This window comes from Ammospiza nelsoni, chromosome 7 (genome assembly GCF_027579445.1).
Source record: "Ammospiza nelsoni isolate bAmmNel1 chromosome 7, bAmmNel1.pri, whole genome shotgun sequence".
NCBI lineage: Eukaryota > Metazoa > Chordata > Aves > Passeriformes > Passerellidae > Ammospiza > Ammospiza nelsoni.
Window position 1 is genome coordinate 33,394,242 of NC_080639.1, and position 18,420 is coordinate 33,412,661.

General features: G+C 41.9%; 1 protein-coding gene across 1 annotated transcript in view; it reads right to left on the reverse strand.

The window, feature by feature from the left end:
* The window catches only part of TMEM163 (transmembrane protein 163), an 88,087-nt gene extending 74,870 nt beyond the window's left edge, over positions 1-13,217 (reverse strand). Inside the window, exons 1-2 of the mRNA XM_059476046.1 lie at positions 12,921-13,217; positions 7,837-7,956 (exon numbers count right to left, since the gene is read on the reverse strand). Coding sequence (XP_059332029.1) covers positions 7,837-7,956; positions 12,921-13,074 — 274 coding nt within the window. The 5' untranslated portion in view covers positions 13,075-13,217. The remainder of the gene's footprint in view (positions 1-7,836; positions 7,957-12,920) is intronic.
* Positions 13,218-18,420: the final 5,203 nt, after the last annotated feature.

Sequence of the window (18,420 nt, forward strand, 5' to 3'; positions counted from 1 at the left end):
CCAAGCACTATCAACCTCCACAGTAAAGCAAAAGTTATAAAAAAATAACTGAGGTACCAGTTTGAATTTTGTTGCATATTAAGTTGAAAAACATGAATATTTTAAAATTTCTGGCAGAAGAAACCTAAGAAGAAAGATGTGCACTGATTTTCATTACTTTCACTACCATGACCACAAAGTTGGAATCCAGTAGTGCTTTAAAAGCTCACAAAATTCAAACAGTAAAGTGAAACTGCACAATGAATATTAAACATACATTTTCTGTCATTAATATTGATTTTCAGCTCCAGATACGGAGAATTACAACTTCACCTTTGCCAATAAGCAAAGAAGTGCATTTTTAGATTGGGAAATCAGGGAAAATATGAAATGATCTATGAAAACCAAATTTTATTGGTATATCAGGCATTCATAAAGAAATTTGTTAATATATTCATGCCTTTGCACAAACCTGCAGCAGCTGAGGCACTACTTTGGGGAAGTAATTCTACAGCAATTGAAAATACATTTGGCTTTTCAGACTGCAGGGATGGTCCTTCAAAGGCCAAATGTACACCCACTTGTGTGATGCAGCAAATACAGCAAAAGCAACGACTGAGACTTTTGCTGGAGGATCATTCATTTTCAATTTTATACATAAAATTCAAGCAGTTTTTTTATGGATAACAGTTAACACCAATCACATGCAATAAACTTAATGTTACCTTTTTTTCTCCTATCTACTTCCATCTGCTTTTAGTCAAGATACACATTTTTCACTCACTACAAGGTAGGGATGGCTGTAGGGAACATCATTCCCACACCACCAAGTGGTCTGCACAAAACCCTCCCCATTAAGTGTTAAATTCTTTGCCCATAAGAAAAATTAACCCTCTACCTACACCTGCCCCTAATGGCACAGTAGAATTTTCTCAGGGATAAGAGTAGGACCCATGATATCCATACAATTACTTAATAATAATTACATGTGGTTATTTACACTTATTTGTATATTGCACCTCGCTACACAACTGCATTCTTATCATTGGAACCTCTGAACCATCACACACAGAGTTGTCTTTGACAGAATCCAATCAGGGATCTGATGGCAAAACCACCAAATTTCAAGTGTCTAAAACCTCTTGCTATAATTTAAATATAACACATATTACCTATGTTACATAACATAGATGCCAATTCATTTGAAAGATGTTACCATTCTTACTGGTCTAAATGCTGCACAGACTCATTCCAATTTTCTCCACACAAAATAAATCCAAACAAAATCTTGGAAAGGAAAAGTAAAACAACAAGGGAAAGAACTGTGATTGTGATTATTACACCAAGCAGCCTAAACAATGTACTTGCACATTTCTCACTCTCCATGAAGTCGTGTTACAGTGTTGGTTTTCCCCCATCATCAGCACCCTGTTTTAATTCCAAAATTCTTTGGAATGATCATTTCTCATGAGAAAAAAATAACAACTTAACATAAGTAATTATTAAATTGCAATTTTCTAATGCAAAAATACAACAGACCAGCGTGTTTTAAAGGTCAGCATTTAACCACCAATTCAGCTGTTTTAACAAACTCCCACCATAGCAATAATTTTTAATTGTTTGCTGTTCAAATACATTATATCATTATCTAGCCTGTTCTAGATTTCACAGACTTCTACCATCATTTTCCCTGCCAGCTAAGGAAAAGATTTCATGAAGTGTGAAGCACTGCAGATTTTAGACCCACACTTCTGCTCAACAGTTATCAGTCTTGAACTTGACATCCATATGTTATTTTCTCCTCCCAAAAAATTCACTTAGAGCTTTGTGTGCCTGGAAAAAAAAAAATAGACAGGCCTTTACTGGCCTCTCAATTCATTTTCAGTGAATGAAAATTGCATTTTGTTGCTATTAAGTACAGACTGATCTATACAAAAGGCTTCTTCTGCCAGGGCTGCACAGGCAATGGATTTTTTTGTCCTTTAGCTTTTATGTGGAACATGGTTAGGGGTTTTTTGTCCTTTAGCTTTTATGTGGAACATGGTTAGGGGTTTTTTGTCCTTTAGCTTTTATGTGGAACATGGTTAGGTCCAAACTCCATTTTCACCTGTAACGAGGATGACAGGGAAGCACAAGAGTGACCAATATCAGGATCCTTCCTTGGGAATTTGAGTTCCACATTTCATTAACACTTCTGTGAGGCTGCAGCCCTGAAGCATCTGTCTTTCTGTAACTGATGTAATTAAACACCCTGAAAAACAGGCAAAGTGAGGCATCTGTAGACTACCATGGAGGAGCTTTAGTCTCTATTTAGTCTTTACTTGGTTTAAAGTGCTTGCATGGAATTGTGACTTGAAATGTAAGTTTCTGAATAAATGCAATGTGCTCTACTCAAGAAAATAAAAATATAAAAAAACCCTTCTCTCGGGTCTTTAGGAGTAAGAAATGCAGTTCTGTATAATTCCTTGAAGAGAAAACACAAAGACCAAGACTTTTCACATTTTCTGTGATCCTGGAGAGCTCTGTTAAGGTTCCCAGACGAGACACTCCAAGCTCAGCCTGAGCGCTGAATGCCCATCATTTGTCTGAAATTAATGACCTTTAAAGAATTAAATATCCAAACTAAAGAGCCTCACAACCATGAACCTTCCCCTACATTTTTCTTTAGTAGTGTTAGTATGATTCACAGCTGTGCCCAGGGTGCACTAAGCATCGTGCAAACATCAGGGAAAGCCCACATATATTTAATTTTTCAAGCATGAATAGAAATGGTCCACAGAGAAAATGATATATTCATCAATAAATTAATCAGTTGTCTGAGATGAAGAGTGACAGATTGCATCAGTACATCCACACATGAGCATCCAGAGAACAACAATTTCAATTGCTCAATGTTTGTTCCATGTAATTTGATTTGCATGCACCTGAGTAGAGGAAAACCAGTAGTCATGTCCTATAGCTAACCCACATGAGACTTTATGACTCAGTGCAGTCATTCCAGTGAAAAAAGTGGGCCTGGATACACAATTTCTACATTTGCTGGCATTTATAACTGTTAGAATCTGAATTAGCATAAAGCATTAATCTGAAAGCAACACCTACCCTGAAATTTGTAAGCATTTGCACCATATATTTCAAACAAAATGCCTCCCAGTATGTGGGAGCTCACCATGATAAATCACTTTTCAGCGATTCGTTCTGAAACACAAATAATTTTTTATATAAAATCAGTATCTGCATTTACATTTAGTATCTTATCCATGGGCTGATGGATAAGCTAATAATGTAAAATACTCCCACTCAGAGAATTCTACCAGCTGAGTTTCCACCTGTGATACAGATAAATGAAATTCACCTTCTCAGAACACCAGCACCTCTTCCTGCACCAGAATAAACACACTAAACACTTACCAGGATGTGGATTTTGCTGCACTTGGTTATTTCTGTGCAGCTGAACCTTACCTGTGCCTGTGGTGAGCTGAAAGGGGAATCTCCAGGGCAGCCCTGGGACAGATGTGAGCAGCCACTCCACGTCCCATCCCTCTGCAAACAGCCCCTGGGACAGATGTGAGCAGCCACTCCACGTCCCATCCCTCTGCAAACAGCCCCTGGGACAGATGTGAGCAGCCACTCCACGTCCCATCCCTCTGCAAACAGCCCCTGGGACAGATGTGAGCAGCCACTCCACGTCCCATCCCTCTGCAAACAGCCCCTGCCCCTCTCCCAGCGACCAGGGCTGCTCAGACCTGCCCTGGCCAAGCCCTTCACAAAGCTCTCATTGACAAACCCACACATTCTGAGCCTTCCCTCAGCCCCTGACCACAGAGAAAGCCCTCAGAGCAGAGTTTGGTCTGTGCATTGTTCTGATGCAGTGCTAGCACTCCTCCATTCGCTGTGGAACAATTTTGGCTGATCAGATCAGGAAGATGAATGAACACTGCTTTCTGTGAATCACAAGTCTACACTGGACAGAAAACAGCAGACAGAACAAGATTGTTTTCTGCTTTGACAATATTATCAGAGATTAGCTGCCTGAGCAGAAACTGAGCTGCAACAGCAGAAGCTATATTTGTATATTTTTCCAAATTACGCTTTAGCAACATAAATGTCAGGAAACTAAGAATAATGGGTTTCAAAACACCAGAGTTCTACTCCACCTGCTCTCCATTATGATTCTTAAACTAGGCTCAGTATGAACACACAGTACTGCAGCTACAGAAAGAAATAATAGTTGTTATTATGAAATGACTGCAGCCTTATACTACAGAGATATACACTGCAAAAAAAAAGTTATTATTCTGTTATCACTCTTTTCTCTGTTATCATTCTTTCCTTACATTACTGTAATCCAGAAATAATTTTATTAGAACTATTATTCTGGCACTTACTTGGGGTGCTAAGGAATAATTTAATGTTCATTTTAATAACTTTTATCATGCTCAGACTCTGTTTATTGCTATATATTTATAACAAAGTAAATCCACTCTTGATGAGAATTCTACAAGTATGCACATTTCAGGCAGCCCTGAAATGAAGAGCAGAATGAATTTATTGACCAGGCATTGATTAGCACTTGATCATGAAAATATTGCACAAAACAACAGTGCCAGAATATTTTGTGAGCACCAAATTTTCACCCACTAAAGATGATAAATGGGGCTCCCCTGACTTCAAGGATCTCACACATTTAAGTCTACAGAGATTTTACTGAAGCCTGGTGCAATTTCATGCTGGAGAGCAACATCTGCAGCAGCTCTCAGAGCCCTGAGACCACAGTGGTTGCCACAGAGTGCAGGAGCAGCATCAGAGACAGCAGCTGGAACTTCCAAATGCTCTTTTACGAGCATTTCTGCAGTAAAATTAAGTTTATTAAGTGCTTGACAGTAAGAGATCTGTTCTTTCAGCTAAGTGGAAAAGCTGATTTCATGGTCTAAGTCCTGCTTGTCAATATTAGTGAACGGAAGGTGACAACTTCATTTTCCCCTTCAACAATGATTCTGCTCCATACCCAGCCTAGCTTAGCTCAGCTTCCTCTGAAAGGGTAGTCAGGCACTGGAAAAGGCTGAACAGGGAAATGGTGGAATCATTATCTCTGGAATTTTTCAAAAAATGTGTGAATGTGGCACTTAGGGACACTGTTTAGTCATGAATGTGGCAGTGCTGCATTAACAGCTGGACTCACTGATCTTAGAGGTCTTTTCAGCCTTAAAATTCTGTGATTTATGATCTCAAGCCTTGTTTGCCATAAACATTACCTAATAAGGAAACTACCTTATGTATTCAGATCAAAATGAGATTTTTCAGTCTCCTTCAAAATTGCCAAGTGAAAGATCAGAATTCCTTATTCAGAATAGGGCAGCATCATAATCCCACCAAAAGAAAATACTCCATACCAGTCAAAATAAACCATTCCAACTTACTCAATGCTGGAAAAACACAGTGCTGGAGGCAACTAGACCAGCCTGGAAAGGAAGGGAGGGGAGTGGACCATAAAAAAGGAAAGAAATCTGCTTACAAACACTTGGTTGGAAAAGGAAGCTCCAGAACCTCTTCCTTACTCTCCACATGGGCATCACTCCCCTCAGCATTTTTCCTACAGTTATCAAATAACATCAGTTCCCTGGCCTAATATCTTGACTGTATCATGTGGGACACACTTGCAAGAAAGCATTTTGAAGCCTATAATGGGACAAAACAGGAATTTAAATGAGGAATTTCTAGGGGAGTGAGGAAGAGCAGTGAGAATGGTCAGTGTAGCCTGAAAATTACCAGAGCAGATCCCTGTTTTTCACTGAAATGGAACATTAGGGCTGTATTTCCAACACTTCACCATTACAGACAGGAGGTAAAATGGAAAGAGGATGCTTTAAATAGCAGTTGTTTGCAGATAATTGTCAGTGTTAGGTACCCCAAGTGACAACTAGATATTTCTATCAAACAGGCAGCAAACTCTGGTCACCTGGCATCTCTCCCAACTCATGGATTGGCTGGAGGAAGCTGCTAAAAGGACAGCACTGAGGATGAGAGCAGCCAGTGCAAGGCAGTAAAATGAACAGAACTTCATGAAATTGCATGGGAACAGCAAAGTGACCCCAGAAGTCACTGTATTTCCTTCAAAGATTGAAAATTTTTAATAGTAAAGACATGAAAAGCCCTGGCAAGGCTTTTGTGGCATGTAAGTTAACTGCCAACTACCTAATAAGAGATTCCATACAGATTTAATATGTATTTGTGTGCTGATTCCTCTCTTACTCTCCATAAATTTAGTCTCAGCAAACCATGGGGACAGACACATTCCAAAAACATATAATTAGTTACTGATTTCAGTAGCTCAGTGCCTATCCCCTCCAGCTGAATATGCAGCCACAGGATATCCAGACAGGCACTACATTCTTCGCTGTTTGTTTCTCTAAACACTACCAGACTGCCAAAAAACAAGGAAAGAAAAAAGGAATTCAGCCTAAATAATCTTTAAAAATGTTTTTAAGGATCCTTTTAAAAGACACAGTTTTAGTTATTTATATTACACTTAATTCTTGCAACCCTGACAAATGAAAAATAAAATTAGGCGTATCACAATATTCCTTAAAACTATAGTGTTAATAGGTAACAAGGTTATTCTGTAACTTAGTATTTACCTTAATGTTGCTTCAGTAGCAAAGACAGACCACTGTATTTCCATGAAGCAGAACAAAATGGAAACTTGTTTCACTCTCTTGTTAACATTCAAATTCTTTACATTGTCAGATTCCGCTTTCAAGTGTCCCTCCTCTTTTTTCTTATTTCTGAACCAAGTTATTGTACCTGTGTTTCCATATAAATTGCTCTGTGTAATATATGTTGAGTTTCCAGAGACCATTTGGTCAGGTTTTAATCACCTCTCCTGGGAGCTGACACCAACCTCCAGCAGCAGGTCATACAATGCAGATCAGAATAACAAAAGACATGCTGCTGTGATTCCAAAATAAAAGGGAAAAAACAATACAAGTCTGTCTTTATCAAGCTTAAGAATGATGTTTTGGGACTTCTTTGATTTTCTCCTAGACAGAACCTTCCTTTTGTTTGCATTAAAGCATAAATTCAACCACTTCTGATTTTTCCTCTCTCTAAAACAGAGAATGTGCCACCGAAAATATTTTGTTCCACATTCCACGTTTCTTTTTGTCTTTCATGTGTTTTAATTGCCCAAGATACAAAGCTCGTATTTGGCAAATTTGCATTGAACTCAAATTTGTATTTACACAATTATGCATTTTTTCCTGTTTTGAAATAAAAGAAATAGATTTTAATTTTTCCCACATAAAAGTGATTTGGATTTTGTTTGGATTTTTTTTTCCCATTCAAATTCTTTGTATAAAGGTAAATTAGAAAAACGTCATGGAACTTATAGAAAAACACTGTTCAAAAAAGAAAATGGAATTTCTCTTTCAGATTAGCATTGTTTTAGGCTATCTGTCAGTGTAATACAGATAAATTATAGCATTCCCACTACAAATCTCAAATAGATTAAGATTTGTCATATTTGACCTCTTTGGCAAAAGGCAACCCACTGCATAATGATTTTTACACTGTCCTCCAAAATGAACAGTTCCACATGTATAAATGCTAGCAGGAATCAACATCTCCTGTTTCTTTCTCCGACCTTCAACAATCCCATACTCTGCAGAAAAAAACCAAGCAGTTTTACTAATTTATAAGCACCATGCAGACACAGGCAGTCTAGAGAAAAACCTCTTTAGCAGTTGCAAAGAAAAATAAAAAACATGAGAAAGCTTCTACAAAGAAAGAAAATTCTAAGAGACCGAAAGAAAAACAAAAAGGAAGAGGTGTGAAATTTAAAATATTCCCAATACTCACTGAAAGCAGCCACTGCAAGAGCCAGTGTGACAATAATGGAGACCCAGGAAACCCACAATGCCTTCTTTCTGTAGCTCTGAGCTTCATGAGGTTTTAGCCTTGTACTGCTTTCTAGTAAACCTGACAAGCAATAAGCAAAGAAGGTATGAACAATGCATCGCTCCTTCCAAAAACACAGCTGTGTTAGTTCAGCCCTAGAAGACACATTTGCATTCCATATTACACACAGAAGCAATACAGAACCAGATCCTGCTCACGTTATTAAGGTGAAGTGAATGAGGCCACCAGAAACATGTGAGTAAGCAAGAAGAGCACACACAAGCTGTTTTGACTCCACACATCAATCCCTCAAAAAGAGCACTGCATCCCAGTCATGGAAATTCACAAATCAATGTGATTTCCACCTGTACCTCTGCACAAGAAATGGCTCAGTCCTATTGTCCCTCAGATCAGAATCTGTTTCAGAACCTGAGGATCCTGGGGCTAATTAACACAGGAGAAAATCTCCTGCTCACCAGTCCCAGTGGAATCACCTCCCAAAGCACAGGGACACACTGCACATACTGATCATCAAAGCACAAGTGGGCATGCCCCAGAATCAAAGCTGTCACAGCTGGAAAAGCCCCTTCAAGCACCTTGTCCTTCATTTGGGGTAAGAACACATTCCCATCTAGAACTAATTGAAGAACCAACTCTGTCCTTGCTGCAATGGGTGCAGAAGGCTGTTGAACACAAAGGAATGCTATTGCTTTTTCTCTTTTTTGATGCTTTCAGTCTGTGCAAGTCTTTTGTCCATTGATCTTACATCACAGAGAATGCAGGTTAAACATAAATTAATATTTTTTGGCTTTTATTCTCTCAGTCTGAGTCTAAAGCCACTTCTAAAATGCACTCAGAATTTTACAAATTTCCATTTTGTAAATCCCATTCTGATTAGTTTATGTTTAATACATCCATCTAATTTGAAACATACACTCTTTGTCACCATTATGTTTCAGCTCAAATCTGCTTAACTGGAGAGAAAACCTGATGGCTTTAAATTTCTTAATGAGTTACTCCAGAAGATGTGGGTGGCTCCTCTCAGATGATGAGCACTTTTCAGAGGGATTTGCCTGCACTGAATGCATTGAACTGACACACTGGTTTACCAGCACGGCTTTCAGTGGCTGCTCTAAGGTCTCAGACAAAGGGTGGAGAACAGGGGCTGTGTCAGACCAGCACCAGATTAAAACAGAAGAGCTGAAGCTGTCACTGTCCTCACCTCCCCCAGTTTTCTCTCTGGTGGCTATTGCCACTTTCAAGGCAGGGACATCTGATCTGGTTCTCAGTGTACTCCTGAATCCACACCATGTTTAACCAAGTTTATTAACCTTCACAGATATTACTTTCAACTGACTGTAATACACTGGCTGAAAACTGCAATGGTTTTGGAATCAATTCAGAACTGAATCAGACATCTCTGCCTTGGGGGCAGCATTATGTCAGCAGAGGGGCAGGCATCCAGGGGTGGTGAAATTTGAGCCATCAGATTTTATTCTGCCACTTGGAGTCTGTTAAAATTACTGGTTGTAATCCCAGCATAATTGGTGGGATACACGCTGTCTTGGAAAAATTCTTTATGCCTTTTACACCCCAGTTACAATAAAGCACAGAGAGTTTCTTTATGGGAGTTCAGAAAGCCACTCTGAGAATTTCATGCTTGTATTGTATTTTTAGAAAATTTTAGATATTATGACACTTTGTGCTACACACTCCCCCCTTAATGAAAGAATCTACAAACTTAGGACCAGGAATCTACAAAATATAGGAGCAGGCCCTATACTGGAATTATGTCTATTTCTTATTACATGCATTCTTTGTCTAATACACAAAAACTGAGAGATGCCAACTCCAAAAGCCCTGAGTCTTTTACTGATAGTGTTGCACAGCTATTTCTCACATGCCTGCTTTCATTTGTGTGAAGAATTTTTTTTCCCCACAAATGTTTGGCCTATCTTCTGCTACTATATATAACGATGTACAGTTTAATTGCTGTCTGCTATAAGCAATTCAGCAACATATCTTGAAACATAGGAGGGATTTCTACTAATCTAACCATAGAGAAAATACATCTTTCACATTGTGTGTATTCATCCCTCCTGTCCCCTCCCCAAACAAGGATTTCAAATTATGGTCCAAATCTTCTTGGAACATAAAGCAAAGGTTTTCTCAGCCAATTTTAGCTCTCAGTATTTCCAACCTCAAGTAAACACAGATCAGAATGACAGATATCCTCACCTGTTTCTTTATTTTAAGACATCTTTTAATTCATGGCTACAACTCGTATTACCTGGGAAGCCCAACATACATGGTTGATACTAACAAATCAAACAATACCCTAATTAAACTGAGGGATGAATAACAAGTCCCAGAGCTAGTGCAGCACTCCTGATTACTATTCACATGTCAAGCACATGTCCAGTATGACAGAGACTGCAGTCTTTATAAAACTCCACCACTTCTGCCGTGTGTGTGTGTGTTTCTCTGTCTCTCAAAATGGCTGGCATACTCTGGCTGTCAGCGATGTGATCCCTTCCTTCCTGAAATAATTCAAATACATTTTCTGCCTTTAAAATTTTCACCCCCAAGAAAGATCGTATCATTCTTAGGAGTGTCCTGAGGCCAGCACACAGAGATACAAACTCATTCACATGACTACCAAGCCCATAGAATGAAAATTATTTAGAGGCAACAACAGCTCATTAATTTACACACAAGAACAAAAATCACAAGGTAAACTTCCATATTTCTTCACTGACCATAAGAAAGCAAGCACCTACAGGAGGATGAAAGTTAATCTTTCAGTATGACCTGCACTGCTTCAAAAATAAAAAGCTACCATCTACAAATGGAATTCCTCCGCCCTGAAATTAACATACTGAGTAATTTTATTGCCAATAATTTATTTAACACATGGATATCCTTGAGGTATAGAAAAGATGAGGAACTGATTAAATTCACTGGATTTTTAAATTATCTTTCAGCATCTTCACATATTAACAGATTTTCTTCCCATAAAAAAATCAGAAGGAGAAAAAAACCTGCCTAACAGTTGCAGAACACAAGCTTGGCATATTTGTGAAGTGATTCTAGGATATTCTTTACCATATGCTGACTTACCAGAAGTACTTTTCTATTTGGCTAAGGGATCATTTTAAAATGTCAAGTTAGAAATTGTGGAAGAGATAAGGCTAATAAAAAACCTGTTCACCTAAGGATGTTAATTTAAGGGTCCCATCCACAAAATTATCACCGATTTTGGATCTGGCTCTTAAAGAGCAAATATCTAGTTCCAAAATTTAGGGTTAGTATTTATTTTTAGCAAACATGGAAGCATCATCTCTATAACTGGATCTGGTATGATTCACTGGAAAAGATTGTAGGAAAAAGTACAATCTAAAAGGACAGACTGCTAACATTTTCAACAGGGACAACCTGCAAAAATCATACCAGATTTCCCTCTACAATGAAATTATCCTGGTACACATGGAACCAGTAACTACAGGAAAAGCAAAAAGAAAGGTACTGAAGGGCCATAGAAAGAGCATAGAGGCAAGGAAGAAAATTAAATCAGCAGCTTTAGCTTCATCTCCCTCATAGAAAGAGGTAGGTTAGGTATAACAGACACTATCTTTATGGAACTACCCTTAATGCCAAAGGGACAGCTTTCACCTTTGGCTCTGTCATCCTGGGCACTAATTAGAATTTTCTGTACCCAAACTTCTGTGTTGAAACCATAACCAAAATTCCTCACTCATGTAAAAGGGAGCTCAGACTGCCCTCAGGCAGGCACAATGCCTGTCCCCAGCCACTGGCAGCGACAGTGAGGGTACCCCTGGAGCAAGGGCTGTCCCCAGCCCCAGCACGACTGGAATTTGTCAGGAAGGTGGTGAATGCTCTTCCCCCTCACTCCTCTACTTCGTGTCTACGATCTGTGAGCAGGCACGGGCTTGGGAAGCTGGGCATGGAGCAGGACATAGAGGGGATACGTGTAAAGGGGCTGTGGATGAACACTGGGAACACAAAAGCGACTCCCGGATGGTGAAAGCAAAATGGAAAAGGAAGAGAAGGCAACAGAGAGACAGGCTAAGGGAAGAAATAGATGAAATTCAAAGATGGAGACAAATTGTGTGGAAGAGGAGCCTGGAGGCGTTGTGGAGGACAGGGCAGTGGGGAGGGTTAAAATGGCAGCTGCCTTTGTGGGCGGCAGGTGAGTGAGCCCTGAACAGATGTCCGAAATGGATGTGCTTGGCACCAAAGCGTAACGCGGTTTGCCAGCCGGCACCTTCCAAACACCTGGTCAGGTATTTCCGTCAATAACAAAAACCAGTTGTGTGGAAGTGCACACCTCGGTGGGGGAAGGGAGACAAGTGCCCCGACTTTAACCCGCAGCCTTGCTGGGGCGGACCCCCAGAAACGCCGCGTTGTGCCGCTGCTCGGGGGGCGACTGCCACCACCCCGATGGCTCGGGCACCTCGGCGGCCTCCGAGGAGAAAGCCGGGAGCTCCGGGAGCGCCGATGCCGCCGCCACCGCGCCCCGGGCCGGGCGCTGCCTGCGGAGCCGTGTGCCGCCCGCAGCCGCCCCGCCGCCAGGCAGGCAGGCAGGCGAGTTCCCTCCCGGGCGAGCTGCGAGCAGCCACGAATAGAGTTTATAAAAATACTTCAAAGCTGTCGCGGAGCGCTCGCACGGGAGCTAAAACGGGGCAGAGCTTCGAGGGCGGCGCGGGGGGGATGTCGAGCGGCTGCCAGCGGCGGGATGAGGGGTGGGCGAGCCGGGCTGGAGGGGGAGTTCGGGGGGCAAGAACCGGTGTGTGCTGAAGGGCTGGAGGGGAGGGGATGGGACGGGCAGGGCGGCCGCGGCGGCATGGGGAGGGTACGGGTCCAGGAGAGAGCGACAGAGGATGCTGCAGAGAGGGTGTCGGAGGAGCCGTCGGGGTGGGTATGAGGCTCTTCGGGACTCAGGGGAGGTGGTGGGGCTCGCCACAGCGCAGGGCAGCGTGCAGGAAGGAGGGGAACGGACAGACGGACGGACGGACGGCGCTCACCTCTGTCCTCCAGCCCCTCGCTGAACTGCCCGCTCTCCCCGATGCGCAGCTGCTCCTGCTGCTGCTCCCGGGGGGCGCCGGGCGGGTTGGCGCCGGGGGGCTGCACGATGGCGGGGTCCGGAGTGGTGTCCAGGGGCGCAGCGGGCGGCTCCATCTCTGGCGGGGCGGCGGGAGGCGGCCGGCGGCTGCGGCGGGGAAGCGAGGAGCGAGCGGAGCATCCAGCCCGGGTGCGAGCCCGGGGAGAGGAGGAGACTCCGGCTCAGAGCATCAGGGAGAGGGGGACGGGCAGCGAACAAACTCCGGGAGCGCCGCTGCCCGCGGCCGCCTCATCCCTGCCCGCGGCGAGAGCGCAGGTGGAGCGCGGTGCCGCCTCCCGGCGCTGCCCGTCCCCTCCCCGCCCCGCCGGGCCCGGCAGCGGGAGCCTCCTCAGCCTCCCCTCGCCATGGCGGGCTCTGCCTCCTCCTCCTCTCCTCCTCCTCCTCCCGCAGCCGGGCCCGGGGGAAGCGCTGCCCGGGCGCTGTCGGTGCCGGAGCGCTCCCGAGCCCTGCCCGCCTCGCCTCCCCTCACGCAGGTAAAGACACGGCTCCCCTTGCCTGGGGATGCGCTCGTTCTCGCCCTGCCTCTGCCCCTTATCGGGATGGGAGCAGAATCGCCCCACACAGGCGCCTCTCAGAGCCCGCAGCGCTGTCGGTCTGTGACACTCAGAGTTGCCTTAAAACTGCCCTCGAACGTGGAGCAATCTCATGCTGAAGCATGGGGTTACCCTTGCTGGCCTCCTCAGATTGCTCACCTGCCTTTCCTAGGGCTGCACAAGACTACAGACAAAAAAAAACTAAAATCTTAAGAGCACAGCAATGCTTTCTAAAAATGCAAAATTTCACAGATAAATCTGTGTCAGGGCTGCTTGCTCGTCTATACTGGTTTCTGATGGCTAGATGGAGAGGTGCAAACAAACAAAGCATTCTTTGTGCGGGCACAGTCTCCCAACTGCATGCTTACTAGCAGGCAGATATGTTTTGAAGCTGCAGCATGTTTTTGACTCGAAAAATTTGTCTAGGAAAATATCAAAAGACAATTAAGCATTGCAGCCCTGGTCCTTTGGTGATACATAAGGCTACAATCCCGATTAAAGTTGTGTGAAGATCAGGTTGCCTTTCTCCTTTGAGAAATTAGTGAATTTGGTGAGTATAGAAAGGCCAGCAGGAAATTAATATTGATGCCAACACAGGGACATGATTTTATGAACTGTCAGAATCTTGGCTATGTCAGCCTTGCAAAAAGTTTTGTAGTAGTTTAGTAATACCTGTCTAAAAATTGTCAGTGCAACATTATTACCAATATGTCTTAATTTTAAGAAATGCCTCTTAAAACTGTATACTAATCTTCTAAATCTTTCAATCTGCATTTATAATAATAAATCATTAATTATTTGAAGAAGTATAAGTAAAATATAAATAAATGGCATAAAATATTGGTTTAGAAATTGATTGGCATTTTGGCAATCTTGTGGAGTGGAGATGGCTGTTGTAATGTGAGGGATTGGTGTTTTTACCTAATGTTATGATTTTTTTCTGTATAGTATACTACACTTCTGTATGAAATATTTTTGAAGTCTTCATGACTCTCACCCAAATTTCACCTTCACCCCTAGCTATCCTACCCTGCTTTGTGATCCTAGAGCTCTTGCTCTTCTAGCTGGATCAGCATTAATATGAATATAAGCAATGCCAAAATTACTTGATTTTTCCTCATGAGATGGTAAATTACAACATACCTATTTGATATTAATGTCAAAAGAGTTTTTTTCTCATGTGCATAAGTTAACACAAGTGAGTCCTTTTGAGGGAACTGTTATTTTGAGGTTTGGACTGAGTTGGGAGGGGTTGAAAACTAGTAATTATATTTAAAAATTGATTTTTTTTTCTTTAAGCTCTCTGTATTAAGCTCTGGTTACCCAGAACCTGCAAGATGCTACAGCAGATGGATGTATGAATGAGAGAGGTAAATGAAAAGTAGAAAAGCCTCACCTTTTGTTGCTTACCATAAAAATAGATTGTGGTGTGTTTCTTTCACTTAAAATGTGTCTGTAAAGTGAGAATCCTTAAATGAGTGGAACCAGTTTTGTAACCTGGTCAGAGAGAAGGAATGGGGACCAACCACTCTTTGGGACCTTGCAGGGACACAGAAACCTCTGGTGGCACCATCCCATGCAGAGCACAGCCAGGACAAACCATGAAGGGTCCCTTGAAATTGCTGCAACAGATGCAATGCTCCCCAGTGCAGTTATTGCAGGATCCCTCCTCTTTTGTGGAGATAAATCCATATCTGATCCATTCCAGTAAGAACTCCCTTATTCCTTGAGAAATGAGAAACTGACCAGTGGCTCTCCTTGAACACCACCTCCTTTCTCTTAGTCTCTCTGAGCTATTTTGGTATTCTTAGAACTTCCAGAAATCAAACCAAGAGGAAAGTGCCTGGAGATTCCTAATTCCAGTTCTTTAAAAGGAGGTCAAAGGGGTACGTTTCCAAATGATTTAGAGAAAAATAGGAACTAGGAACACCAAAGCACAAGTTTTAAACCTTAATGGGTTTCTTTCTCTTTTTTTCAGTTGCCCTCAATTGCTGTTCTTACATAAAACTGTGTCTGGCAGGGACTGGAGCTATCTCTAATTGTATAATTGCTATAGTGTTCAGGCCATAGCAAAGAATATGATGCCTGCAAAGAGTATTATAGTTTCTTTTAAATTACTCTCTTCAGTGCTTTCAAACACAGCATGAGAAGGGTCATACACTGCATTTAGAAAATACAAATTCAAAACATCAGGCAGATCCACAATGAAGGGCCTTTCAGAGCACTCCATTGTCTATACAAACTGGCTACTAAGGAGCAGAAGGACTGTCATATCAGAGCTGCTGGAAGCTGCTTTCCAGAATTGCCTCTTATTTCTCATGACATTCACACAAAGTGTATTCAATTGGATAAAGATATAGGGCTAGATTTTTAAAGGCATGGATCCTGTTTTCCAGCCATGTTGGACATCTTGCGTATGAAACCCATAGGCAAAATTAATGAAGATAAAAAGCCTCACTCTAATAGCCATATTAATACATTATTTTATTTCTTGGTCCCTCAAACCTCCCATTGGTGGATAGGAATAATGGAAAGCCAAAATCAATTTAAAAAAAAAAAAGTCTCTGGATTCTCTGGATTCAGTCTAACTAGACTGACACCATCGTAATATGCTGTAGCTGCTGCAAGATTAATACACATTTGCAGAACTTTGTTCCCAGCTGGAGCTGCCTGTAATTTTCATAATATTTTGACTCCCAGAGAAAGATTTCAGATGAGATGGCAGTCTCATGCACCACAGCAAACAGCAACAACACAAAAAACTTCTTCCTTATCTGTATTGACTGTGGTCTGCTTTTGTTGTGGCTCTTTTATCTCCTTCCTTCCTTCCTTCCTTCCTTCCTTCCTTCCTTCCTTCCTTCCTTCCTTCCTTCCTTCCTTCCTTCCTTCCTTCCTTCCTTCCTTCCTTCCTTCCTTCCTTCCTTCCTTCCTTCCTTCCTTCCTTCCTTCCTTCCTTCCTTCCTTCCTTCCTTCCTTCCTTCCTTCCTTCCTTCCTTCCTTCCTTCCTTCCTTCCTTCCTTCCTTCCTTCCTTCCTTCCTTCCTTCCTTCCTTCCTTCCTTCCTTCCTTCCTTCCTTCCTTCCTTCCTTCCTTCCTTCCTTCCTTCCTTCCTTCCTTCCTTCCTTCCTTCCCTCCCTCCCTCCCTCCCTCCCTCCCTCCCTCCCTCCCTTTCTTCCCTCCCTGCCTATGAAGAATGTCAATTGGATTTGAATTTCTGGTTTTCCTTTTCATTTTAGCACTACTGACTGGAATGTTTTCACTTGAATTAGGAGAACACAGTGATGCACTCAAAGGTTCCTGAGAAGGAATTTTGCTTGGTTTCATTGATGTTAGGTTGTCCATGTTCCATATTGACCAACATCTTAAGTGCAGCACTTAAATTAAGAGCACTCTTGCCGGTTTGGAAAGAGCTGGTCAGCTGACCTGGTGATTATTTGTTATTGTGCTTAAAGGCATAAGAGCAAGACAATCCCACACACCATTTCACACATGCACTAAACACAAATTTTGGCAGCAAAATTCTGTGTTTGTCAGTGGCATTGTATTGCAGGAAGTGCAAGTGTCAGCCAGGATGGTTTATTAGTTTAGTCTATCAGACATTTCATGGCTGAGAGTCAAAAGAAAATTCTCACTTCTTACTGGATCAATATGCTTTCATGGCCCTACAGCAGGAGCAGGGCTGCAGGGACATATCTCAAACAAAACTAAGAACCAATGCAGCTCTAAAGGTGCCCATCAGTCTCATAAAGGTCATCACTATAGCTCATCTTCACTGTCACTCCTCTAGGACAAAGTCTGAAACTGAGTTATCCTGGTATTCCAAAAGGCAGCACCTTCCATAAGTGTTTGTGGTGCTTAAGAGCTCAGTAATTTTGCACTACAGCTCCCTATTCATGTCTGTCTGTGGATGAGGTGATAAGATACTTGAGATCATTTAGACATGTCCTTCTCTAATGATTAGATGATTTATGTCTGTTTAGTGATGAAAACCTCTAGATTCTGTATTTCACTTTTTTTTTCACAAATCTTATCACTTCCTTTAATAGTCCCTCAACCATTCTGTGCAACATCGGCTGCCATAGCCTTCTTTTCTCCTACAGTTTTCTTCTACAAACAAGTTAGGCTGCACACTGTAGGATGTTTTTTAACTCTTTGGTTTTTTGCTGGTTTATTGGGAAGCAGACACAGATCTTGCTCTTGTTCTGTAGCTCACCTGTAGCCCCACAGCATTTTCAGTGCTCAATAGGATCAGACCACCAGGTTCTTTTAACCTGGTCTGGATACCTCTCAGCCTAGTATTAGTCACCTGTTTTCATAATTTTAAACTAAAAATAATGTTGATGTTGATACTCAACAGTACACTACTTAAGCTTGCTTAAATTATTATCCAATGTATGTCAGTGGTTCAGTGTTTTTCTCTTGCACTGGGTTAAATAGAGTTTAAATTGAAATTGTCTCTCTTCTTGGTATTTTTAGACTGAATATTAACTTTGGGTCAAAAGTAATCAGAATGTTATTTTGGCAAAAGAATATGATAATTCAGTGCCTTTTCCTTCAGGCTGTGAAGAGTGCCCATAATATGATTCCCAGAGAATGCAGCATGCAGTGACCTTGGTGAGTAATTGATGAGACCTCACATAAGCACCTACCCTTTCCCTATACAATGCTGTTGCAGGATCATATTTGCAAAAAATGCCACAGCCAGCACGAGCCACAAGCACTGATAGAATCCATTGTGGCAACAAAGGGGGAATAAAAGCAGAGGCTGCAAAATATGTCTGAAAATGAGCAGAAAATCTTGGAAAAGATTCTTGACAGTGAGCATTTTCAAACTATTTTAAGAATCGTTCTTAATTCAAGACAAAACTGC